Here is a 26458-nt window from a genome sequence, read left to right on the forward strand (position 1 = left end):
CCACCACCTTATAAATTAGATGGGAACTCACATACACAGATAAAATATATATATAGTATGCAGAGTGTTTTCATTGTAAAGAAGAAAAAAAGAAAAAAGAAAAAGAGAGACCCACATTACTTTTTTTCTCTTACTCTGTATCTCTACATTGTTAAAAGAGAAAGTATAGAGGGACATTTTTTTTAATAACCTAAATAATAGGTTAAAAAATGGAAATTAATTTTAATTTTAAAAATTAAATTTAAAATTAATTAGATATAATTCTTGTTTTAAATGATTAGTGACCTAAAATACAACCTATGATTTACGCTATTCGCATTTCTCATTATTCACATATCGAGATTAGAATAAAATCTGTTAGGTAGAACATCGAAAAACCACACCTCAAAGTTTTGGGACCGCAGTAGGAGTCACCAAAAATGTTTGCTTCATGTTACCTTACCAGAAAGAAAAAATTTTGAGAGTCAAACACTTTTTAATTTGTCAATATTCATTACTTAAAATTGAAAATTAAAAAGAAACCTCTAAAACTAAAAATAATAAAAATATTCAAAATAAAAAATTTGGAGGATGAAACAAAAAACTAATTTAGGATATATAGTCTAAAATTTAGGAGTTAAAATTTAAATTTAGTGTTTAAAATTTAAGGTGGTCGAAGGTGATAGTGGCCGACGACAAACAGTGATCACTGATGACTAAAAATAGATGGATGAAATTGAGATATTAAAAAAAAGTAAGAAATTAATTTAAAAAAGTACTCTTATTTTAATTTCTGTTTGTTTTATTGGACTTTTTTTACAACTCAATAGTTGTTGGCTGAAAATGTTTTTTATAAGGGGAGTGTTAGGTAAACAATGACCATCTTGAACAATATGAACAACTACCAATCAAATAAAAATATACTATACTTTTAAATTAACCATCTAAATCTTAATATTAAGTAACCATCCATACACCTAGTAAAATGAACATCCAATATATTTATTGTTCATATTATTTAGTATTTTATTGTCTACTTATACTTTTTTTTTTATAATGTTGATTCCCTATCATTGTTGCATCGCTAAATAATGAAGACGTTATAATATCCGTTATATAACTATTAATTCTGAAACAGCTAACTAAATCTGTTAGGACAATTAGTTAGCATGAGTGTAATATGCAGTAGTATGATATATAAGGACAGGGACTATACTTGTATTCATTGATTTCATAATAAAGTATTCTATCTTACATTTTAAGAAGTTCAGATTCTTGTTATTTCTTTGATTTTCTCTTTTCCTTCCAATAGTTTACACTAAAATAGTTGCGGCAAATAATGACCGTTTTTAAGTCAGATGGTAGCAGTTTTTAATCATCACAAAACAAATAGTAATGGTTGGCTAATCACTCTAATATTAAGTGCTGCTAAACTATTAGCAACGGTTTTTACATACTATTAGAATAATCACTGCAAAACAGAATTTCGCTTGTAAATCCTTTTTGCCCAAGTTGTAGTTGTTGCTATATTTCAAATTAAAATTGTGTAAAGACAAAATCAAATAAACTTTTATAGTATCTATTTTATTTGATTCAAATTTATAGTTTTTTTTTCATGTCATGATTCTTAAAGAAAATAGTCTTATAAGCAATAAAATTGGTGTGTTCTTCAAAAAATCCAGTTCTGCACCAATGTCAAATGTCAGGTGACAAATCATTTTTTAATTGTTAAATAAGATATCTCAAAATATTTTTCATCATCATTTTCTTAATCTTTTTTTTTACTATCTCTGTCTTTAATTTGACAATTTTTTTTAGAGAAATACTAGGGAGCCAGTAACTTTTGTGATTTGTAGTCATCAATTAGCCATCAATGATGGTTTTAATGGTGTGAGATTTCATCTAATGGCTCACTTTTCTTTGCTGGTTACATGTTGGCCAGAATTTAACAAAGTTACTAGCCCCTAGACTTTTCATTTTTTTTATACTCTTCTATTTGAATCAGATTCTAATTCTAATTGTTGTGCAGTATTATCAAAAAATTAGGTGGGATATAATCTAAAACCTACACCACTACTCATCCTACTTATACAAGCGAATTATTTTATGAAAGTTTATTGGAGGATTCATCGTGACTTTCAATATTTTCAATCGCTTCCTACAAACATACTAGATTTCTATTATAATGATGATTTTAAATTTAGCAATATATATAAAAGGAGAAGTAGACAATTTTAAAATAATAGTTACGTGGACAACATAAACATTATGAATATATGAGACATCTTTTCTTTTATGAACTATATTCTATATCTTTCTTTTATTAATGTGCTTTTTCTGTGACAATCATATAAGTAATAAATGAATATTACAAAAATGAAAAAATATGTGAAATAAAATAAAAATTTATACCTTTTCATCTCTATCTCTCTAATATTTTAGAACTCTTAGTATATATTTATGTTTATTTCGAACAATTTAAAATATTTTGTCTGTACTTACTTCTTCTTTAAATAAAGAGACAAATACATATCAAGTGTCAGATAAATTAGTAAAACTTATAGAATTTGTCCGTAGTCATATTTGTTTTAGGAAAAATAAATATAAAATAAGGATATTTTGAAAATTGTTATTAATTAACGCAGTCAATCAAACAGTTTAAGCAGTAATTCAAAAGATTTAAAATTATACAAAATAAAATATCAATTCATTATTTTATTACTTTTAATATTGTTCTTTAACTGATATTAAAAAAATTATTTCTAGTGATCTGCATCTATTTTTGATAAATAACTTAAATTTTGTATTTTTTGAGTTTTTTTTTTTTTTTGTATAACTTTCTATTTAAACTAATAATTCGATGATCTAGTAATTTTATTAGTTTAGTTATGGATTCAATTCTAATAATTATCGATTAAATTATATTTTTATGAAAGTTTATTTATTTATTTTTTGTAAATAGTTAATGATAAAATTTGGAGGTCAACCAATCTATTTAGAATTAAGTGCGTGCGCCAACCAATATTTTCTTGTAGTATAACTCCTAGATGCTGTAAGTCTGTAACAGGTAGCACATGTTTTAGCTAGATTTATTAGAGAATATTATGATAAAATATATTATATATTATTAATTTTATAAGTAAAATATGTTACATATTATTTTTTTATTGTAATTAAATTTAAATATTTTTTTAAATTAAAGAGTTTTTTTAATTTTTTAATTTTTTTATTTATTTTATCTCTCTTATATATCATTATCAATGACTAATTATAAATTTAACAATAAAAATATGTAATATAATCTTTTTTAATTGTGACTAAAATTAAAATTAAAATTAAAATATTAAAATTGAATTGAAACTAAACCTACTTTAGGAGTATTTTAAAAAAAAATTTTGCAAATATTAAAGATAAAATGTATATTTTATCCTAAAAATATTAATAAAATGAAAAAAACATTATACTACTTTTGTTTCCAAGTGATTATCAATTTAAATAATTTGATATATATCAATGTTAATATGATCTAATGTATCGAAATATATTAATTTTTCATGCTTCAATTTGTTAAAATATTTATTTTAAAATTGATTTAAATTTTCTCTAAAAACGAGGGTAGATATTTAAAAAAGAAAATGAGAAAAAAATTATTTTTAAATTAATATTTTTTTACTGTGTAAGTTCAACCAAAATTTCTCAAAAATGATTAATATTCTACTTTAGGATTTAGGTAAAACGTATAATAATAAAATATTTTAATGTATTTATCACTTTAAAACTACTTCTATTACAGAGTATCATACATCCTTTAAAAAAATCACTCAAATAAAGACGCTAAAACGTCTTTTTTAAAATATTTTTTAATAATTAAAATTTAATACATATAATCGATTATACTGTATTATTTTTGTCAAAATTATGCCAAACAAATCAATTTGATCGAAAAAATAGTAAATTAAATCTTAAATTGATCTAAATACTCTTTTTATTATAGAAAATGACTAAAATACATATATATATATATATATATATATATATATATATATATATTGAAAATTTTAAATCCTAACCATACCACGGCAGAGAAGTAAAGGATAGTTTAGTAGGAGTATTTTATATAATAAGGGTATTGTATTCATTTTCTATAATAAGGGTATTGTAGTAATTTTTTATAAAAAAAAAATAATATTAATTTAGACTGTTCAAGGTTTGATTTGCCAATTTTCGGTCAAATTAATTTGTTTGACCTAATTTTGACAAAAATAATACGATTTAATCGATTATATATGTTAAATTTTAATTACTAAAAGATATCTTTAAAAAAAGACGTTTTAAACGACTTTATCTGAGTGACTCTTTTTTTTTTCCAAAGTTAGATAATTCCATTTATGAAATGAAAGAAACATATAAGTGTCCATATATGGGACAAATAAAAGAAATGGGGGACTCCCAATGCTCTATTATAGAGATAACATCATATAATAGTATAATACTCTATTAAGAGAGATAAAAAAGTAAAGTGCTCATCAATTAGAAAGTGAAAATTTGTTGAAACTCTTTCTGTATCTTCAAAGCCGACGTCATTATCTCTTCTGCACTAGTTGATACATTATCAAAGATGAACTTGTTCCTAGCCTTCCATAAGGACCAGCTCAAAATCACCATCATCATTCTCTGAGAGGAGCTATTGGGTTGGGTACGCAAGGCTCCCATTCTCAAGTTCCACTCAACATAGAAATCAGAGTCTTCGATGCTCCTTCTAGTAGTTGGTAAGCCCATTTTTAACCAAATTTTCTTTGATTTTACACAATGAAAGATGCAATGATTGATTATTTCTAGAAATTGTAGGCATCTTCAGCAGATAGGTTGAATCGATGAGATGCGATGATGAAGCTTTTACAGCACTGAAAGCTTTTCATGGAAGCCCCTCTAGAGAAAAATCTTAATCTTTCCTGGAATTCTTAACTACCACAGTTCTAGCCACAAATTTTGTTGTCTCATAATCTCTGGGCAAAATTTAATGGGAGGATGCGAGAATTCATAAGTCACACGGTACCCAGTACTCACTTCATACAAACTACTTTTATTAAGGGTCCAATAAATTTTATCTTCTCCACCCTCCATTGTTGTTGCTAGCACACGCTAACTAGTGCCCTAAAAAAAAACTTCTAATTAGAGTTTGATTCCACTCACCATTAGAAAGTATTAAGTCTTTGACCATCAATAGTGGTTGATTTTGTAGATTGAAAATTTCAGATGAAGAAACAACATAAGAATGTGGAGGAGCAAGTCAAGGATCACTGAAGATTCGGATACTGTACGCATCACCAACTCGCCAAACCAGCCCTTTTTCAACAACCTTACTCCCTTCCAATATGCTATGCCACACTCACGAAGGTACTGTTTTGATCTCTGCATTTATTATAGAATTATATCGAAAATATTTATCTTTGAGGAGTCTAGATAGGAGTGATTGTGGCCGAAAGATAACTTTCCAACATTGTTTTGCTAATAGCGCCAAATTCTGAGCCGCTAGATCTTTAAAACCTAGTCCACCTTCTAATTTTGGTCTTGTCATAGTATCCCAACTAATCCTTGCCATTTTTCGCTCTGTACCTTTTTTACCCCACCAAAATTGGAAGAGTATGTTGTGAATCTCCCCAATAGCTTTGATTAGAACATGCCTGTCTGCAGATGAGAGAAGTCTTCTTTTCCACTTTTGAACTCGCTTCCTCACCTTGTCATTGATTTCTCTGAAGGTGGTCTTTTTTTATTTTTGAACTGTAGATGGAAGGCCCAAATATTTATCTTGTGCACCAATATGAATAATTTTTAATTTCTGAGCTAGTAGTAATCGAGCATCGGGAGGAGTATTATTACTAAAGAATAGAGTTGATTTATGCAAATTAACTTTTTGGCCACTGAACCCCTCGTATGACTGAAGAAGATTGAGGATATTTTCACAACTTTTCTGACGCTTTGCAAAAAAGAATTGAGTCATCCGCAAACAATAAATAATTAACAGTAGGACATTTTTGGTTGATCTGAATACCTTTAATGAGACCGTTTTGCTCTGCCTTGTTTAGCAAAAAGGATAATCCTTCTGCACAGAAAAGAAAAAGGTAGGGAGATAGAAGGTCTTCTTGACTGATACCTCTATTTGGTTTAAAAAAAACCAAAAGGTTGACCTTCAACAATGACAAAGTAAGAAACTGTAGTCATCACCTCCTGTATCCAACCAATCCACCTAAATTCAAATCCCAACTTCTCCAAAATGAACCAAAGAAAATGCCACTCAACACGATCATAAGCTTTGCTCATATCCAATTTAACAGCCATTTCACTCGATAGACCCATCTTCTTTGTCTTTAGATAGTGCATACATTCATGAGCGACTAGGACATTGTCTGAAATCAATCTACCCTTAATGAAGGCACTTTGATTAGGACTTATCAACGAAGTCATAAATTTCTGTAGCCGATGGACTAGTACTTTAGAAATAATCTTATACACAACTGAGCAAAGATTGATGGGTCTAACCTGTGTCATATCCTTTGCATCAGAAATTTTAGGAATGAGATAGATTTGTGTATGGTTGAAATTCTTTAGTAGTCTACCACTGACAAAGAAACTGCGGACAACCTTAAAAACATCCTCCCGTACTAAACTCAAGTAGAATTGAAAGAATTTAGCTGTAAATCCATCATCACTAGGGGCGCTCTGTGGGTGAACACTAAAGACCGCACGTTTTATCTCATCAAAACTGACCGGTCTAGTTAATTTTCTGTTCATGGTTGCTGAAACTTTGGTTTCAAAATCTTCGAATGCATGTGCTGGATTAGCTTGGTTAATCAATGTGAAGATATCCTTAAAGTATGTTTCAGCTACTTGTGCAATTTTCTCACGGGTGGTAGCATATGTACCATCATTCTTTTTCAGTTTCTAAATTTTAGATCTCCGGATTCTGGATTGGAATGATTGGTAAAAGAAACTTGTATTTCTGTCCCCTTCTTTTAGCCACTTTACACGAGATTTCTCCCTCCAATAGCTTTCCTCCCTAAAGTAAGCATCAAGTTTATTTTCCAAGGCTTTAACCTGTTCTCCCCCTATAATACCCTCCTCTCTGAGAATTTCAAGTTGAGATGTAAGTTCACCAATGTCCTTCTTCGAATTAGATTTGTTCTGTTGTTGCCATTGAACAATACGGTGCCTACAATGCTTCAATTTTTGAGCCAAAACAAACATTACTGAGCCATCCACCCATTCCTTCCAAGTTTCAATGATAATTTCGAATTTCTTCTAAACCACACCATCTCTCCTAAAACTTAAACCTCCGATTAGATTTTTCTATGACTAAATTTGTATCAAGGAGGATAAGCGCACGATCTGAACTGTTTTCTGTGAGCCAAGACAGCGAAGTTGATGGAAAACAATCCATCCACTCACCGTTTGTAAGTGCACGGTCAAGCTGCTCCCTGATTTGGTCCTGCCCTTGTCGCCTATTAGTTCAGGTGAACCTTCTCCCAATCATACCCAAGTCCTTCAGTCCACCATCATCAATAAAATTCACAAATTCAGAAATAGATGAAGCTGATTTAACCCCCTTCCTTTCTTCTCACCGAGGCTCACTATAGCATTAAAATCACCCATAATTACAACTTTTCTAAAGTTGTACAAAAGAGAAAAATTCTATGTATTGGATAGACCGAATTCCATCCGAACTATTTAAATGTACCCCATCCCCAAGAACAGTTCAAAGCATGATCAGTTACCTTGGCAGCTATGAGAAACTCTTTTTCACCAAGAATCTCAACCGTTGTGCCCTCCTTCCAGGCTAAAGCCAATCCACCAGTTGTACCCGTCGGACTAACAATCCTCCAATCCGTAAAATGACAAGATCTCAATTTACTTTCTACTAGACGAGATTGGTTTTTTGTTTCACATAGAAACACAATCTCGGGAGAATAGGATTGACACATTCTTTTAAGATTATAAATTGCTAGGGATCTTTTAAAACCACGATAATTTTACGGAAAAACTCTCATGGCGAATTAAAAGACAAAAATAAAAAAAATAATTAAAAAAAATAAAAAATGGACAAAATTAAATATTGACCTACACACCACAAGAATTCTGTTTTGACAAAATCTGATTGACTCCCTTAAAATAATGGATGTATGTAATTGTATCGTTTGTGCCTTTTTAGAGCATTGAAAGAAAGTTAAAGTTAAAAGTCACCTTAACATTAGTTTTTACCGCATTTCGAGAAAGTGACCAACGAAATTTTATTTTAATATTTATAAACATTTATTAATAGGTCTTAGGATAATTAACGTAAAATGTTCTATTAAAAAATATAAATTTTTAAATTTTTCATCCGTTACGTAAATAAAACCTTTATTTTTATTTTCTTAATTAATATTAGAAAAATTCTAACAAATACCGAGAAATGGAATCATTTGTTATGATTATTATTAGTAAAAAAATTTAATTTTGTCAAAATACATAACAAATATTTTAAAATTTAAACTTTGCAATTTTTGTAACATTTTCAATTGGTCAAATATTTTTAGTCTTTAAAGTATTCTTATATGATAATTAAAATAAATAAATATTTTTTAATGCTAAAAAAATACTTAAAATATACGAAAGAATAAAACAATATCGTTCTCTTTGTTTTAAAAAAAGAATAATACCTTTCAACCATGGAGGATGGATCTATAATTGTTAGTTGTTGCGTTTTTTTATGTGTATTATTTAATATTAACTTCAATTAAATTATAGTGTATATATTTATTTAATTAAATTCAAAATAAATAGTTCGACCAGTGGTTTAGTAATTTAGTTTTTTCATCATAATAATGAATGTTTCCAACGGTGAATGGTCATGATACTACTTTTTCTTTTTTCGGTTAAACTAATTGGAGGAGATAAATAAATAATTATATTTTTAATATTTATATATTTTTCATCTGTTTTTACAACTTTTAAGTACAAAAATATTTGAGAATTAATAAAAAATCAACTCAAAATCATCCAAAGTTATTTTATTTTGTATTTTTTAATTATTATTTACTTTATTCTATATTTAATTATTATTAAAGTAATTGAATAATATTAAAAGTAGTAACAAGCAAGTGTACAATTATAAACATTATATATATAAAATTATAGATGTTAAATTAAATAAGATAATTTTAAATTATTATTTTCTATCATTATCAATTATAACTTTAATACCTAAAAAACATTAATTTTTAGTTTAAATGTAAAAAATTATTAATATTACCGTCTTCTTTTATTCGAAGGAGTATACCTTACTCTCAAAATTATTAAAATCTAATATTCTCGAGTATCAAATGGAACAGGATATTACTCAACAATTTATTGATCTAACTATATTTTTTTTATACAAATGTAAAAGTTCCTCCTTCAATTCGAATATGCCAGCTGATATATATGGAGCTAGATGACTATAACAATATTATTCATCGTAAAAAGTGATTTTAATCTTTTTCAATAATTTATCCTTTAGAAGAGATATATACATAATAGTAAAATAAATATCTATTTATAATTTTTGTTTTAATCAATACCAGTGAAAATTCGTTTATATAGCTAGACACGAAATTAAACATTAACATTTCATCAAAAAGTGTTTAACTTTTAAACAATTAAACGTTACAATAACTACTTAAAAAATTATATATATAATAATACTATGTTAAACGTCACAATAACTAACTATAAGTTTACAAATATGAAACTTTATAAATCAATAATATTTGTAAACTTATAGTTAGTTATTGTAATTGTGTAAAATAAAGTACTTTACAAGGATATTTATTGAAACTAATATGTTAATTATTTATATACCTAATCTGAACACTATAATTTTGCGATTAGATAAAAAAAAACTATTAAAATTTTCATGGCTTATTATAATCAACCACTATTAATATTATTGCACATCATTCAGCCACTATATTTATAATTCAATGATTATAATCTCTAATCTGAAGTAGTCCAAAGTCAAAATATATATAAGACTTCCAACACAATTACATTGTGAACTTTACACATATATGTACTAATATCTCAAAAAATCAGTCAAAGATCAATAGGCATATTTAACGATTGTCACTGAAGTTATTATATATAATTCAAAAATTAAATTATACCACTCAATGGTTGTATTATCAGATGATAATTTAAAATGTTTTCGATAAATAGAGATAAAAGATGAAATTAGATGAAATATGAGGTATGTGATTAGGAGTTAGTTATACTGAATTGTTAAATTTGTAAGAATGATAATTAGTTGTTAGAAAATTCTGCTTCAACTGTGATTATAAATACAAGAATAAGTTTTTTCTATAATACAATTTTTCTGAATCAATGAATTCATTCTCTCATTTTCTTTTCATTTTTCTGCTCTCTACTTCCTTTCTCTCTCGCTCTTAGCTCCTTTTTTTTTTCAAATTTACCAGAATTTTTGACACTTTCTCATAAAATGTATATGAAAACTTAATACTCACTTAAGTTATTCTCACTTATTTTCTTAAATTATTACTAACTTGAGTGTAAGAATACTTTTTGTAGGTATTTACTTTATCTTACATTTTTTGGAGTTCAGCGATTTTTTTATTTAAAGAGAAGACAGGACGACGTCTTCTCTTATGCAATGAACTATACTTAGACAATTTTTTTATACAAGAATTTATCCTTACTCCTCATATTTCAGTAAAAAACGATTATACCTCGAAAACTAATTTAAAAAACACATTTTAAATTAGATTGAACCTGATATAATTGTCTCCACCTCTCTAGAACTCACACTAAATCTTGAAGAAGAGGCAAAGAGTCGGTTAGGTTAAACGAAGTTAAATACGGACACAAATAAGATGAATGGGGGCAGAACAAATGAGAGACTACTATCCTAATACTCTTAGTTCATTTATTTTTAAAGATAATTATTGACTTGAGCGTCGAAATCTTTTTTATAGATTTTACATTTGAGCCAGAATTGTGAAAAGTTCACAGAACAGCCATTTGATCAAAAGAAGAGAAGACAATCATCTTTTAATAACAACGAGCTATACCTCAGAGTGTACCTCCTGGACAAAACAAAAACAATACTTATTTTAAAGTATGCATTAAATAAATAATATTCTTTAATTTAATAATGCATAGTCCTTTATTGATATTTTTTAGGGCAAAAAACCAGATTAAACCAGGGGAAGTTGAAAATTACTTGAATAAGCCAAACTGAAATTCGTTTCTGCAATGAGCCAAACCCTATATTTATATAATTCGAACCAGTGTGGTTCGAACTCAATTCATTAGTAATTCGAACCAGAGTGGTTCGAATTATGAAGAGGGAATTCATTCAAGTAAATCGAACCAGGGTGGTTCGAATTACTTGGGAGGAAAACGTATCACATAATTCGAACCACACTGGTTCGAATTATATAGGGAGAAGCTGCATCAAGTAATTCGAACCAGGCTGGTTCGAATTACACAAATTGAATTCGAACCAGTCCGGTTCGAATTAGTGGTAGACAGTGCAGTATATATATGGTTCTAAACGTGAGTTGCTCTCATAGAGGGTGTAATATGGCTAGTGAGGAGAGTTTTGGGGTTTTGGTTCACCATAGAGGATCCATTAAGAGAAAAACTCGCTCCGGTGTGAAGTTCACAGATAAGGATCCTCTCTGTATCGTCGTGAAACCAACGACGAGCTATGATGATCTTGTTAGATCTGTGCTGATGAAACTCGGTCTGGAAGGTGCGAAGCGAGTGAAGAAGTTTTTCTATCGCATTCCAATCACTGTCTTGCAGGATACAGTGAAGTATGATTGCTTCACGATTGGTAGTGATGAGGACCTGCAAGTCATGTTCCTATGTCGGAGGCAGTTTCCCGAGGTTAGGACACCAGAGTTGTTGGCAAAGTTGGTTGATGTGGTATCCAGCTCAGGGGGTTCGAACCGGAATGCCACCACTGAAGCAGCGGCAGCCGGTTCGAGTTCAAGGCCTGCCGTTGCTTCTTCGTCCGTCCCTGTGTACGAGCCAGCGGTCGAACCAGTCGCCTCCCCATCTTTTGCTGTTGATCTGAATGATGGAGTAGGCGACGTGGTAGGATCAGTTGATATTCTGCCGAACGCTTTACAGGGAGTTCCACTGGTTGGCGTCGGTGACGGAGTGTTGGGTGATGTAGAGGAGGACGGCGTCGAGCCGGATATGATTGAGGATGACAGCGGCGACGAGGTTGGAGCGACTGAGCCTGCTTTGGTAGTCGGTGGTTCTAGTTCTGGCACACAGCAGTATCCACCATATTTTTCCTCTTTGGACCTAGATGCCATGAGGCAAGAGGGTGTTTCAGGGCACTCTGTTGGATTCGGAGCTAGAGATGCTGAAGGGACTGCTGGTTTGACAGAGTTCCAGGTTGGTCAGCAATTTCAGGATAAAGACGAGGCCCTGTTAAGTGTGAAGACTTACAGCATCCGGCGAGGGGTACAGTACAAGGTTGTGGAGTCTGATCATCGCCGTTATGTGGGCAAGTGTTCTGAGTTTGGGAATGGGTGCACATGGTTGATTCGACTGAGTCTGCGGAAGCGCAAGGGCATTTGGGAGGTCAAGCGGTACAATGGACCTCACACTTGTCTTGCGACCTCCATCTCGAGTGACCACAGGAGCTTGGATTATCATGTGATTTCCGCGTTTGTTATGCCAATGGTTAGGGCCGATGCATCCGTCAGCATCAAGGTGCTCCTAAATGCCACGGCAGCACACTTCGGGTTTAGGCCGACTTACAGGAGGGTCTGGATGGCGAAGCAGAAGGCAATTGCCCTCGTATATGGTGACTGGGATGAGTCATACAACGAGCTCCCCAGGTGGGTTTTGGGAGTCCAATTGACGATGCCTGGTACTGTTGCAATCCTACGGACGAGCCCCGTTCGAGTTAGTGGACAAGTAGACGAGTCTCAAGCTTTTTTTCACAGACTTTTCTGGACGTTTCCACCGCTCATCCAGGCATTTCGCCATTGCAAGCCTTTAGTTAGCATTGATGGAACCCATCTGTATGGGAAGTACGGGGGTACTTTGCTCATCGTGAATGCACAGGACGGGAACTCCAACATTCTACCCGTTGCATTCGCACTAGTAGAAGGTGAGAATGCAGAGTCTTGGTCATTCTTTCTCTCCCACCTTAGACAGCACGTGACACCGCAGCCCGGTCTTCTGGTTATATCGGACAGGCATAACGGCATAAAGGCTGCGCTTGAGGCTCCGGACGGGGGTTGGTTACCTCCATCTGCATACCGTGCATTCTGCATTCGACACGTAGCGGCTAATTTTGCCCTTACCTTCAAGGGCAAGGATGCACGTAGGCTTCTAGTGAATGCCGCATATGCCAAGACCGAGGTTGAGTTTGATTACTGGTTTGATATTCTTCGGTCTGAAGACCCGGCTATGTGTGAGTGGGAGAACCGGATTGATTATTCCTTATGGACTCAGCATCGTGACGAGGGACGGAGATTCGGTCACATGACGACGAATATCTCGGAGTGTGTGAACTCAATCCTAAAGGGTGTCAGAAACCTCCCTGTTTGCTCTTTGGTGAAGGCAACATATGGAAGGCTTGCGGAACTCTTTGTTCGCAAGGGTAGAGAGGCTGAGGCCCAGATGGGAACCGGACAGCAATTCAGTCAGTACTTGGTGAAGTGTATAGAGGCCAACTTGAAGAATTCGAGGTGCTTCACGGTGACTTTGTATGACCGGGATAACTCCGAGTTCACCGTAGCCGAGACCACCCCGACGGGCTCTTTCTCATTAGGTACCTACAGAGTATCGCTTGCATCCAGGACCTGTGACTGCGGGTACTTCCAGGCACTTCATTTCCCGTGCCAGCACGCACTTGCATGCTGCGCCTACTCACGGGTTACCTGGTCCTCTTATGTTCACAGCGTGTATCAGATTAGTTCAGTGTTCCGTGTGTACCAGATGGGATTCACACCGCCGATACCGGAGGGATTCTGGCCACCTTACGACGGGCCAACCGTGATCCCGGACCCTGCCAAGAGGCGGGCAAGAGAGGGTCGTCCGAGATCCACTAGGATACGGACGAACATGGACGAGGCAGATCCGAATCGGCCAAAGAGGTGTGGCCTTTGTCGCCAACCCGGACACACCCGCAGGAGTTGCCCACAGCTTGGAGGACCGTCTCACACGGGGGGCCAGTAGTAGCGATCTTGTTATTGTTAGTGTTCATTGATTTTATTTTTCCTGTAACTTGTTATTGAAGATGATTTGTGTTATTTGTTTATCCTTTTAACTTCTAGTAATGAAAAAGTTGCATCTGAATTTGAATTTGGTTAGAAATCCCATGACTGCAAAAGTTGATAACTACAGTGTCATATGATTCAATGATAATACATAGTCACTAATCCACAAGGTAAATAACAGATTTTTAAGTACAATAAAATGAGCATACAACAAGGAAAAATAGCTCTAAAGTAAATCATCTAAAATACATGAGTGAACCCTAACGTCCAAAACACATGACATGTAAATCATCTAAACAAGTGGGAGCCTGTCCCACAACGACGGGGAACCCGTGGCCTCTGACCTCTGCGGATGAACGGCTCCTCATCCTCTATCTCATCTGCGTCCTCATGCGGGGTAGGCTGTGCGGGTGGCGTAAAATGGAGTGGCGCGGCAGACGGCCCGGCGACAGACTGTGATGCAGCGGTGTAAGCGAAATGTGGGGTACCTCCCAAAGCAAACTGGTCACCAACAGGAGTCGTAGCAGGCTCGTTCAGATCAACATCTAAGGGTGCCTGCGTGGCAGGGGTCTGAGGACGCCTCCTGCCCGGCTCGTCCTCCTGCATGATAGCCGAAATCTCCGCCAGAAACCGTGGACTGCCGAAGTCCGGATCGAGCGTATCTGCCCCAAGGAAGTCCTGCCACTGTGATCCGGGAATAACCCATGGAGTACCGTCCTGCTGAGGCTGGTCGTCGGTGGGTACTCCAACAAAGTAATGTCCAAAAGGACCGGACCCAAGTCCAGCGTCACTAGGCTCAGCCCCGTCACCATCCCGGAGCCATACCACTCACCTCCGTGAACCCCATCCTGGGTACTACCACCAGCAACTGAGGCCGCCCCTGCACCATCCCCGCCCTCAGGCCCATGGTGATCATCGTCATCGTCCTGAGGGTCAGGTGCAGCGGCATGAACCGCAGCACGCCCTCTACCTCTACCAGGATGATGTCGTCGTCGACCCCTAGCGGGGCCGGCCTCGTCGCCAGCCTCCATAGCACGCTCAAGCCAACCCCAGTCACGCTGGCTACGACGTGTGCCCACGCGAGCTCTCCTATCAACCCGCCTCCTATCCGGCACGTCGTCAGGCCGATCCATCTCAGGTACTTGCCCAGCTCCCCGCTGTGAGGCCTCGACAGGAATAGCAGCGGCTCTCGGATCGCCCAACTGCGGATCCGGAGACAAAAACCTCTTCCCGTGCTGACTCCACCAATCCAAGAACAGATGCGACGGACCAGGGTTAGCAACAACATCGAATCTCAGCACGCTCTCCGTACGGTCCTCCCAATACTGATGCCACTTCTGCAAATGGGAGGGGAACCATCGATCGCCGCCTCTGCCGTCCTTCGACATCAGAAAGTCGATGTTTAGGGCGGCCTGTGGACGGGGCTGCACCCCTCCAAACTGCGGAAGAACTCTGTCTACCTGATGCCACTCTATGACGGCAAAGTAGATAAGCGATGTAACAGACCGCCACAGCACCATATGCCGAGGCTCCAAAACCTCGGGATGCACGACCTGAAGTACGTCAGGGCTACTGTACGGCATCCAGATAAACTGCACGCATAACGATACAATGTCAGGGCAACTCGTGATGCCAACTCGTAAATTGTGGTTAAATAAAAAAACTTATTAAGTTACATACTGACCTCTCTATCCTGCAACCGGTCTATCCATAGCCTCCACGTCTGAACTCTAGGACCCTTCTCGCTACTGGAAGGGATGTAACCTGACCACCTGCAACATGCACATGTGTTACCGCTACTTATATGCGTGCTTAGGGTATCCAATAGTAAATTGAAATAGACAAAGATTAGGGAAGTACCTCGAGGCCAGTGGCCAGCTGAACGTCTCAAATCCTGCAGGCCTAAACCGAGGAAATCGCCAGAAAATCCATGACTGAAGTAGCTGAAGTGGGCCCGCTAGCTTGATAACATTTCTGTTCGCCACACGGCACATGCACCGGTACAACCATGCCAGTGCTGCAGAACCCCAGCTGTAGGTCCCCATCTCCTCCAGCCTAGCTACAAACGGAAGCCATCTGATGTGAACGCGGTTACCCGACTTGTCCGCAAAAAGCTGCGTGCCCAACAACATCATGATGTACGCACGGGCATAACGACGCACAGTATCCTCATCAGCTCCCTCCGGGCACTCACCAAACGTCTCCTGAAACCAGCTGCAGTTGACCGCGTACTTCTGAACCTGGCTAGGAGGAGGTACCACTCCAAACAACTCCTCGAACCAAACCCAGGCTGGACGGCCACCCTCGATGTATATATGGAACTCTGATAGGCAGCCGCTGACGTAACGCCCGTCCACTGGCAAACCCAGCTGGTATGCCACGTCCTGCAGTGTGATAGTGCACTCTCCGAACGGCATGTGAAACGTGTGAGTCTCCGGACGCCATCGTTCAACAAACGCACTCACAAGGGCCTCGTCCAACCGGAACCATCTATCGTTCAACCTTGCAAGATGGTAAAGACCAGCCATCTGCAGGTACGGAACGTATCTGTCATCCAGGACCATGCCCTGCTGCCGCCGCATGCTCCTGATGCATCGCTGAGGCTGCGGAAGAAATGAACCGCATTCTTAGAACCAGCTTAATTACCGGTGACAAACATAATCAACACGATAATTGATAAACCAAAAAATCTTACTATGTATAGCCGCTTAAAAATACCAAGAACGAGAACCATTTGCATAAGAAACTTAAATTAGAAACCCCCATAGGCTACTGACATGAAAGATCTAACATTATAAAACCACAACTAAACCGCCTACATAAGCCACTACTAGAAACCACTAACGTAAACCGTTAACGTAAACCGCTTACATAAACCACATACATAAACCACTAACATAATCCACTAACATAAACCACTAACATAAACCACTAAGATAAACCACCAACATAAACCACTAACAAAAACCACTAACGTAAACCGTTAACGTAAACCGCTTACATAAACCACATACATAAACCACATACATAAACCACTAACATAAACCATTAACATAAACCACTAACATAAACCACTAACATAAACCACCAACATAAACCGCTAACAAAAACCACAAACGTAAACCGATAACGTAAACTGCTTACATAAACCACATACCTAAACCACTAAGATAAACCACTAACATAAACCACTAAGATAAACCACTAAGATAAACCACCAACATAAATCACTTACAAAAACCACTAACATAAACCATTTACAGAAATCACTGACATAAACCACTAAAATAAACCACCAACTAAACCAATATCTTACTCGCATGCCAAACCACAAACTCACATGTACCGATAAAACAAAGTTATTTCTGTACTAACCTCTTCGTTGATGACCCCAGCTATATGGGCGACTCCGTCCAAGCGATATAACCGCGCCGGATCGTCTCCCATGAGCAGAATATTGCGTTCAGGTCTTTCGCGGAGAGAATCTGGGTCGTTTTCTCTGAGATTTGGTGGGGCAGGGGAAGGTGAGAATGGTTCGAATGAGGCTGATTCGAACTCCTTATATAGCCCATTCCCTAGTAATTCGAACCAGGGTGGTTCGAATTACTAACAACCTTCCTTAAGCGTAATTCGAACCAGGGTGGTTCGAATTACATGAAGAACACATTTCCCCCTAATTCGAACTGGAGTGGTTCGAATTACTTGCATAGGTAGTTCGAACCAGTCTGGTTCGATTTACATTCAATTTTTTCTTCGAAATTCGAACTGGTCTGGTTCGAATTATTTGAGGATGAAGTTCGAACTACCCTGGTTCGAATTACATAAAAATATGATCTGGCACATTGCTGTATCGATTTTCATTTTGGCTCATATAGGTAAATTTGGATTGATGTTGGCTTATTATAGTGTTTTGCCCTATTTTTTATGTGTCTATGTTTTGTATGTAATAAATTTACGTCTATTTAATATCAATATTATATATTCAATTTAGTGTCTATCTAAGAAATAATTTAAGCAGAGTATTACAAGTAAATACTAAAATTTAATTTATAATTATAAATTAGTATCTAAAAATAGACTTCAATCAATTATAATGTACAAATAAATAATACAAAAATATTTAATAACTAAAATAAATTAACCAAAAATAACTTAAACTTATATTAATTTGCATTTATTTGAAATACAACAAATCTAACTACAAAATTTTGGACTCAACCATTAATTGTTATAATAATTAATTATTTTGAATAGTATTATTGTATTGTTAATTAGATGTACTTTCAAAATATAATAAAGCCAAGCATGGCGACGAATAAAGAATACCCAAGTTTAACTTGTAAACCAGATGAATACAGCGACATGAACATAAGATATTTTAGCAGTAGCATCCCATTCATGCAATTAAGACGAATTAATATGCAAGCTGATGAGTTCTCTCTCCTCTTCCTGTATAAATTATAATGCAGCATTGCAGCTGGCCATTTAGGTGCGGTGACCAAGCTTTCGACATATGGCAACAATCTAATATTTCTCCCTATTTATGATTAATTAATAATTATGACAATTTTACAAGGATATTACATGTATAAATTAAAAGTGTGTACTCTAATGAAGATAATAATAAATAAAAAATAACGAAAATAATTTAAAATTATTTTATTAAATCAGATAAATTTTGACTATTTTTGTGTCTTTATGAGATTATTACTCATTGTAAATGATCTATCCTTTTTAATTCAAATTTATAAATGCTTTTCAAAATATAAAATTAAATCAATACGTTTTGATTTCTAAATCAATTCAACATTCTACTTTTAAAAAAAAAATTATGGGGTTACTTAAAGCAATTGTTTAAAAAAAATTAAATTTATATACATTCAGATTCAATCTCATTGGAAATGTCAAGCTAGACTTATATTTTTCTATAAATCATTAAATTCTTTATATTCCTAACAAATATCACTAGAAAACTTGTTAGCAAAAAAAATTATAATTCATACATTATATCAAATCCGATTAAATTTAAATAAAATTATTTTTCACATTTTTGTATAATATAAAACGCACTACTCTGAATGAAAGAAGCAACTAGTAATTTTAACTACGTACTGTCTATATTTTTACTGCACTTATTATTAATATCTAAGGTGTTTACAAAATTAAATTTTTGAAGTAATATATCATTATTCTCGTATGAAATTTAGTTGAAAAAAGAGGTTCTAATTATTCAAATAAGAAATAAAAATAAACAATGACATAACAACATATATATAATAACGAAAGTAAAGTTAAATTTCTCTTTTAATTTGTTTTTTTTTTAATGCGGATATATAATGCATGCTCTACATCTCTAAACCAAAAAATAAACATGAACTGTGGACTATTATAAACTAGAAGTCTAGCTAGCACCTTTAATTAAAGGCGCCTTCCATCAATTTGTATTATTTATGATATTTAGTTAGTTAAGCATTGAAATGATAACCAATGTGATGAAAGGATTTTAAATTAAAATAGTAAAAATACGTTCTTCTGAGATGTTATGAAAAGTTTAAAAGTAACTGCAGTCGAAGAAAATATTTTATAAATTTTTCATGTTTAGGTTTTAAATAGATGTGGGTAAATGATAATGAAAATTTTTAAAACAAACTCATTATCACAAATGCAAATCAATATCAATATATCTATTATTGTTCTTGTGTTGGCAGCTCCTTATTGTGCGTATAATTTGAATTTTTTTTTTCAACGGATGAGGTATATATTTTGGTAGCAAAAACAAACAGTTCGAATATCTGTAAAAACAGTGTGATTTAGAAAAAAAATATAACTATCTTATGAAGAAAATCTATTCTTACTTCCCAAAATTTCAGTATTTTTGTCAATTTCAATTGTCATTTTGGAAATAAATAATTATAATAAAAAGATATTTATCAATTTTAAATTATAAATCTAAAATAATCATTGCTTCCAAATTAGTTATCGATTATGAAGGAATTATAAATTTATAATAATGAACGGATCAAGTATAAATATATAATGCACAGTTGCACACTAGCTAGTTGAGTGAGAGTGATTTGTATGAGTTGTCTGAGAATCTTAAATCAACAAACCTCGGCAATAAAAGTATTTTTCTTTCGTTTTCAGAAAGGGGCCCAACCCGTTCAACTAGCTAGGTAGCTTGAATCTCAAGGTAGGTTTTTATTACCACAGTAATTAATGTATATATGGTCAATAAACTCACCAATGAAACACAAAGAAGAATCTTTTTCGATCAATTTTCACGTCCTAACCCGGGGATGTTAAAATATATTATCGCCTTAAAAAACTCTTTAATTCCGAATGGTGAAAACAAGCTTAATTAAGATCCACATTTCCATCCACTTGTTATTTGCTGAATTGAATAATTGTTTTGTGTATAAAGATCGTAGAGACATCGTTTTCGCCGATATCGTGCATGTCTAAGTAATCTCAAAATCCTAGTCTGCAATATTTTTTCAACATTATATTTGTAGAGTCGCCATGTGGCTCACGAAGAGGGAACCCGCAGGAGGTGAGTCCCCACCTACTTGTACCTATAATATTCTTTTTGCTTCGGTCATAATATGTCGCCCTAGATTCTACTGTACAATCTTCTTAGCAATGATAATTATTAATGCTCTCTCTTAGTCTGATTTAAAAGGCTGTAGCTAATTGGTATCTTTTTTTTTATATAAATTTTTTAATTAATAATTTTAAAATGTGTTTTCATTGTATAAATAAGCTAAATCTTATTAAAAAATAAAAATAACATAAAAAATAATATATATAATTTTTTTTCTTATTATTGTGCTGCCGCTCCCACACACATATATTTGATAATTGATATATATAGAGATTAGTGGTGTTACATGCATACATCAATAGGCTTAATTTAGATATACATCCCGTAGTGTCTTGCACTTTGTACCCCAAATTCATTCTGTTACGGGAGAAATAATATACCTTTCTGTCTCTTTCAGCCTTTCTTTGAATCCGCTCAGCTCATTGAATTAACTTGATATTTACATGTTGCTCTCAGCATGAGTATTACGTGTGATGTGTTGTTTGTTACACAATAAGCAGCAGCAACAACCAATATTATAAGTTTATAAATTATAAATGATATGATGTATATATTTTGTTTTAAGGAAAGGGATATAATGATAATTTACAGCACCGGTAATTTATATATATAGTTGCCACGCCGAAGGAGACGAGAGGTAGAGTTGAGGCCCTACTCATGCCAACTTCCATATTCCTTTTGTTTACTGGTGGGTCCTACACAATTAGAAGGAATTTTCCGTTTATGGCCATTGAATTTAATTAAATACTCCCCCATCTCATCTTCATAATAAGTACTCATCATCATCCACTTTAGTCTTGAGAGATATATATCAACAATCAATAATAACAACGTACGAGGCTCCTCTTCTTTCCACTTCTCCGATCCCACGTCCCTTCAAGTAGAGCAACCATATTTAATTAACTAATATCATTTACCTGCTACACAATCTCAAAGGTGTGTATGTTTCTTGATTTCATTCTACATGTGTGTGATTGAATAATACTTGGCTAATTCATATAATGCAACGTAATAAATAACAGGAGAATATAGAACAAGATGGAATATGGTGGCATAGTGCACAATGAAAATGGTGGGTTTGGGAGCTTGTCGGAGTCAGCGGTAGAGGCAGAAGTAGATTTGGTGGACGAGCTACTGGTGGAGGGGTGCTGGGTGGAGACAACTAGTGCAGGAGGGTGCTACAACTGGATGCATAATCCATCAGATGCAGTAGTGGCGCCGCAACCACAGTACTTGGAAATGCTGCAGCTGCAGCTGCAGGAGGAATCATCATCGTCGTCATCAGATCAGGAGAGCCTTGTGGGCAAGAGGTGGTGGATCGGGCCTACTAGGCCGGGCCCTTCATCCTCTTCTTCTTCTTCTTCTTCCTCCTCTGTAAAGGAGAGATTAGTGGTCGCGGTCGGGTACTTGAAAGACTACACAAAGAACAACAATCTGCTCATTCAGATATGGGTGCCCCCACGGAGATCACCACTACCCCTTCCCCTTCCCCTTCCACTTGATGTGCTCGCCTTTCCCAACCCCAGCCCTAACCCTAACCCTAACCTATGTGTTCGCTTCTTGAGAAGCCATGAATATTCTCATCATTATCAGGCGCAGCAGCACTACGATCTCCGTGGATCCATCGCCTTACCCGTCTTTGAACGAGGCACTGCCACGTGCCTTGGCGTCCTCGACATTCTCATCACCAACCACCTCAACCTCACCAACAACTATCGCCCTCAGCTTGACAATGTCTGCAACGCTCTCGAGGTTTGTCTTCCTCATCTCTTTACTCTTTTTCTTCATCTCCTTCAATTCTCTCTTTCCAGGCCAACCCAACAACCACGAAAATAATGGTAGCTAGCTAGCTATAGCCTATGCAAATAATGATACAAAATAAGTACTTGTGCCACTACTATATTTCATTTTTTATTTTCTACCCTTAGCTTGTTGTACCTGCAGCTAGTAGGGATCTCAATAATTGCCTTCTTAAATAGCAAAAGTATGCCTACTGCTCTATATTATTTTGGTACGGTGGCCAGTAGTGTCTAGCTATCTAAAAGGGTTTTTATTTTCCTAAAACACAATATCAATTATTGATTCAAAATAGTGTCTATCTGAGTTGCAGGCCGTCGATTTTAGGAGCTCTCATCAGAACTTGAACGCGAACTTTATCCCTCCGGCCATAAAGGTATGTAGTATGGGCAGGAAGGAAGAAATAATCCTTATATATATAATATGGAATGAAATTAATAATGAGTGATTCATCATCATCATCAGGTGTATGAGGAGCTATACCAAGCAGCACTAAATGAGATAGTGGAGGTGTTGACATCGGTGTGCAAGACGCAGAATCTTCCTCTAGGGCTGACATGGGCGCCGTGCATCCAACAAGGAAAGTGTGGGTGCGGGCACTCATCGGCAATGTGCGTGTCCACGGTGGATACAGCGTGCTATGTGGGGGATCTGGAAATGCTGGGCTTCCAGGAGGCGTGCTCAGAGTACCACCTCTTCAAGGGGCAAGGCATAGTTGGCACCGCCTTCACATCAGCCAAGCCCTGCTTCGCAATCGACATAACAGCCTTCAGCAGAGCAGAATACCCGCTTTCTCACCTCGCTAACATCTTTGGCTTGCATGCCGCCGTCGCCATCCCCCTCCGCAGCCTCTACACCGGATCCGCTGACTTCGTCTTGGAGTTCTTCCTGCCAAAGGACTGCCATGACACCGAGCAGCAGAAGCACATGCTCAATTCCCTCTCCATGCTCGTCCAGCAAGCTTGCCGGAGCTTGCACGTTGCCACCGACGACGACTTCACCCCTCCGATGCTCACACATCATCAGGCGCAAGCACAAATAATGGAAGAGGCGTGCTCGAAGGATCAGTCGTGGATAGCGCACATGATGGAGGCGCAGGTGCAGCAGAAGGGGAAAGGGGTGTGCGTGTCGTTGGAGTACCAAATGGAAGAGCCCAAAGAGGAGTTCAAGGTGACAACCAACTGGGACACCACCAACGACCAAGCCCATCACCAGCTCTTCTCCTCATCAGATTTCGGCCACATTGACGTGCTTGAGCACAGTAGGTCGAGGGCCAGCACTGCCGTGGACGGCGGGGAGGAGTCTTACGCCTTGGGTGGGCGGCGCTCCTCTTCTTCGGGTTCGGGCGGCAGGAAGTCAGGCGACAAGAGGCGAACCAAGGCTGAGAAAACTATCAGCCTGCCTGTCCTCAGACAGTACTTCGCCGGAAGCCTCAAAGACGCTGCCAAGAGCATTGGAGGTGAGTGATTGAGTGAGAGTGCCATGACACGCTTTACATCATTAATTAATTACTTACTGAACCTTTCTTTCTGCATGCAGTGTGTCCCACGACTCTGAAAAGGATATGCAGGCAGCATGGGATAACAAGGTGGCCTTCCAGGAAAATAAAGAAGGTAGGGCACTCTTTGAAGAAACTTCAGCTTGTGATCGATTCGGTGCAGGGTGCAGAGGGTGCCATACAGATTGGCTCCTTCTATGCCAGCTTTCCCGAGTTGAGCTCCACGGATCTCTCTTCCCGTTCCGAATCATCACCATCCAAGAAAACCCACACTACAAATATTCCTCATCATCAGAATCCCAATAACAATACATTCTTGAAATCCCCACCCTCCTCTGCATGCAGCCAGACCTTAGATGTTGTCATGACAGAGAGCTCCGAGGCAGCATTGCTGCTCAACAGAGCTCACAGCGAGGCGGCAGAGTTGCTGCAGCATGCATCCCTCCAATCACAAGAGGATACAAAGCATAATAGTTTCATCAGCAGCAGATCCAATAATAAGAGCCATCATCATCACTCTCAAGACAGAGACAAAGAGAGGGGTGCTTTCAGGGTCAAAGCTACTTTTGGGGACGAGAAGATCCGGTTCAGCTTGCAGCCCAATTGGGGGTTCAGAGATCTACAGCTTGAGATGGCAAGGCGCTTCAACTTGAACGATATTAGCATCAGCAGCAGCAACATCGATCTCAAATACTTGGATGAAGATGGGGAGTGGGTTTTGTTGGCATGCGATGCAGATCTTGAGGAATGCAAGGACATACACAGATCATCTCAGAGCCGAACCATCCGCCTCTCACTTTTTCAAGCTTCCCCCCTCAATCATCTAGCAACAAACACTTTTGGCAATGGCACCACCAGCCCCTCCTAGCTAGTGTTTTTTAGTTTCTACTTTTTGGGACTTCTCCATTCTCATCTTTTGAGGGATACACACACCAAGGTATCTCTTAATCATTAGTTGGGATTCATGCACTTTCTACTTTACCCTAACTCATGATTAAGAAACACCTCCACATATGTGGTCCTTAAACTCAAAGGCCCCCTTCAATGGTGGTTCAAAGCTAATACATGCATTACATTCAAATACTCCTATATATATATTAGTTCTAAACAGTAAGCCTTTCTTCTTGCTTTACTTATATCCACAATTTCACATGCCAGCTTGACAGGTCTTTAGTAGTTTCGTTATTCTTGTTAATCCATTGCATTGCTTCCGGTCTTTAGTAGTTTTGAAATTAGTTTAAAAATTAATTAAAACTCTTCTCTTTGGCTAGTAAGACTGCTCAACTTCAAACTTCAATGACACATTTATAGCAAATAATAATAAATAGAAAAATATTAGAGAGTTCTCATAATTTATTATTTTTTGTTCATTAATTAGTTATCATTGTATAAGAGTATGAGCTAAAATATGGGTTGAATTATTAAATTAAAAAAATTGAATTAATAATTAAAAATAATAGTTAAAAATAATAAATTCTGATAATTCTTTAACATTTTACCCAAATAAATAAATAATCTATAGCATCTATTACATAATATATATAGAACAAAAATGATATTTATTCATTTTAGCTGTTTAACATCACCATAGTGAAATGACATTTAATGGTATAAATTCTATCTAATAACTTTATTTTTCCATAATCAAGTTGGGTCGGTCTAGTGGTTAGCTCACTAGTACGTTTAAGCAAGTGTGGTGGTTTGAATCCTGTCTTGTGTATGCAGCAAACCCAACAATTCATTGGTCAGCGACAAATCTTTAAATGAAGCTCAGTACGGATTAGTCATTGGCCTGTCGAGTTAGAGGATACCGTGGGAAACCAAAATAAACACTTTATTTTTCCATTTTCCATACTAAAGATTGCAAACTGTTTAGGTTCAAATTACATTTTTTTCTCCCTTTACCTAGTTCCAAATTCCTTAAATTAAACTCGGATGTCGGTGTTTACAAAGCTCATCTTTCTTTTAAGTATATAAAATATTTGAAATTGGAAAATCACATTTTTTATATAATCTAAAACTGACAAATCCATTTATTTTTTCCAATATTTTTAAAAAGTTAAAATAATACTTCAAATCAATCCTTAAGAAGATTTAATCAAATATTTTTAGTCATCTATAAACTTTAATTACTAAATTTGTCTCTAATTTTTCATTCCATTACATAAATAAGTCCTCACGTAATTTGACATAAAGAGTAATTTGTTTAAGGATATTAAAGGTTATAAATTGATTTAGAAATCAAAATTTATTGAAGATTAAATTATTTTACTAAATTTTTTGAAAACTGATCTGTGTATT

At 35.8% G+C, this 26458-nt stretch overlaps 3 protein-coding genes across 3 annotated transcripts in view; all 3 read left to right on the forward strand.

The window, feature by feature from the left end:
- The window catches only part of LOC107631953 (uncharacterized), a 115832-nt gene extending 96249 nt beyond the window's left edge, over nucleotides 1-19583 (forward strand). The window contains exon 4 of the mRNA XM_088508261.1: nucleotides 19548-19583. The gene's annotated coding sequence lies outside the window, so the exon portion shown is untranslated. The remainder of the gene's footprint in view (nucleotides 1-19547) is intronic.
- LOC148572747 (uncharacterized) lies at nucleotides 11537-14250 on the forward strand. The gene has a single exon (XM_088509719.1). The coding sequence runs from the start codon at nucleotides 11557-11559 to the stop codon at nucleotides 14218-14220; it is 2664 nt and encodes an 887-aa protein (XP_088365845.1). The 5' UTR covers nucleotides 11537-11556; the 3' UTR covers nucleotides 14221-14250.
- Nucleotides 19584-21669: 2086 nt separating the features above from the next.
- LOC107633985 (protein NLP2-like) lies at nucleotides 21670-25154 on the forward strand. The gene is made up of 5 exons (XM_016337572.3): nucleotides 21670-21798; nucleotides 21885-22614; nucleotides 22973-23035; nucleotides 23125-24118; nucleotides 24199-25154. The coding sequence occupies exons 2-5, from the start codon at nucleotides 21901-21903 to the stop codon at nucleotides 25023-25025; spliced, it is 2598 nt and encodes an 865-aa protein (XP_016193058.1). The 5' UTR covers nucleotides 21670-21798; nucleotides 21885-21900; the 3' UTR covers nucleotides 25026-25154.
- Nucleotides 25155-26458: the final 1304 nt, after the last annotated feature.

The sequence above is a fragment of the Arachis ipaensis genome, chromosome B3 (genome assembly GCF_059453495.1).
Source record: "Arachis ipaensis isolate K30076 ecotype BB chromosome B3, ASM5945349v1, whole genome shotgun sequence".
Lineage (NCBI taxonomy): Eukaryota > Viridiplantae > Streptophyta > Magnoliopsida > Fabales > Fabaceae > Arachis > Arachis ipaensis.

Excerpts from the sequence above, each read along its gene's own strand:
- LOC148572747 (XM_088509719.1), top strand. The coding sequence starts at position 11,557 with ATGGTTCTAAACGTGAGTTGCTCTCATAGAGGGTGTAATATGGCTAGT.
- LOC107633985 (XM_016337572.3), top strand. The coding sequence starts at position 21,901 with ATGGAATATGGTGGCATAGTGCACAATGAAAATGGTGGGTTTGGGAGC. Across the intron at positions 23,036-23,124 it reads TTATCCCTCCGGCCATAAAG|GTGTATGAGGAGCTATACCA; the intron begins GTATGTAGTATG and ends CATCATCATCAG. Across the intron at positions 24,119-24,198 it reads CGCTGCCAAGAGCATTGGAG|TGTGTCCCACGACTCTGAAA; the intron begins GTGAGTGATTGA and ends TTCTGCATGCAG.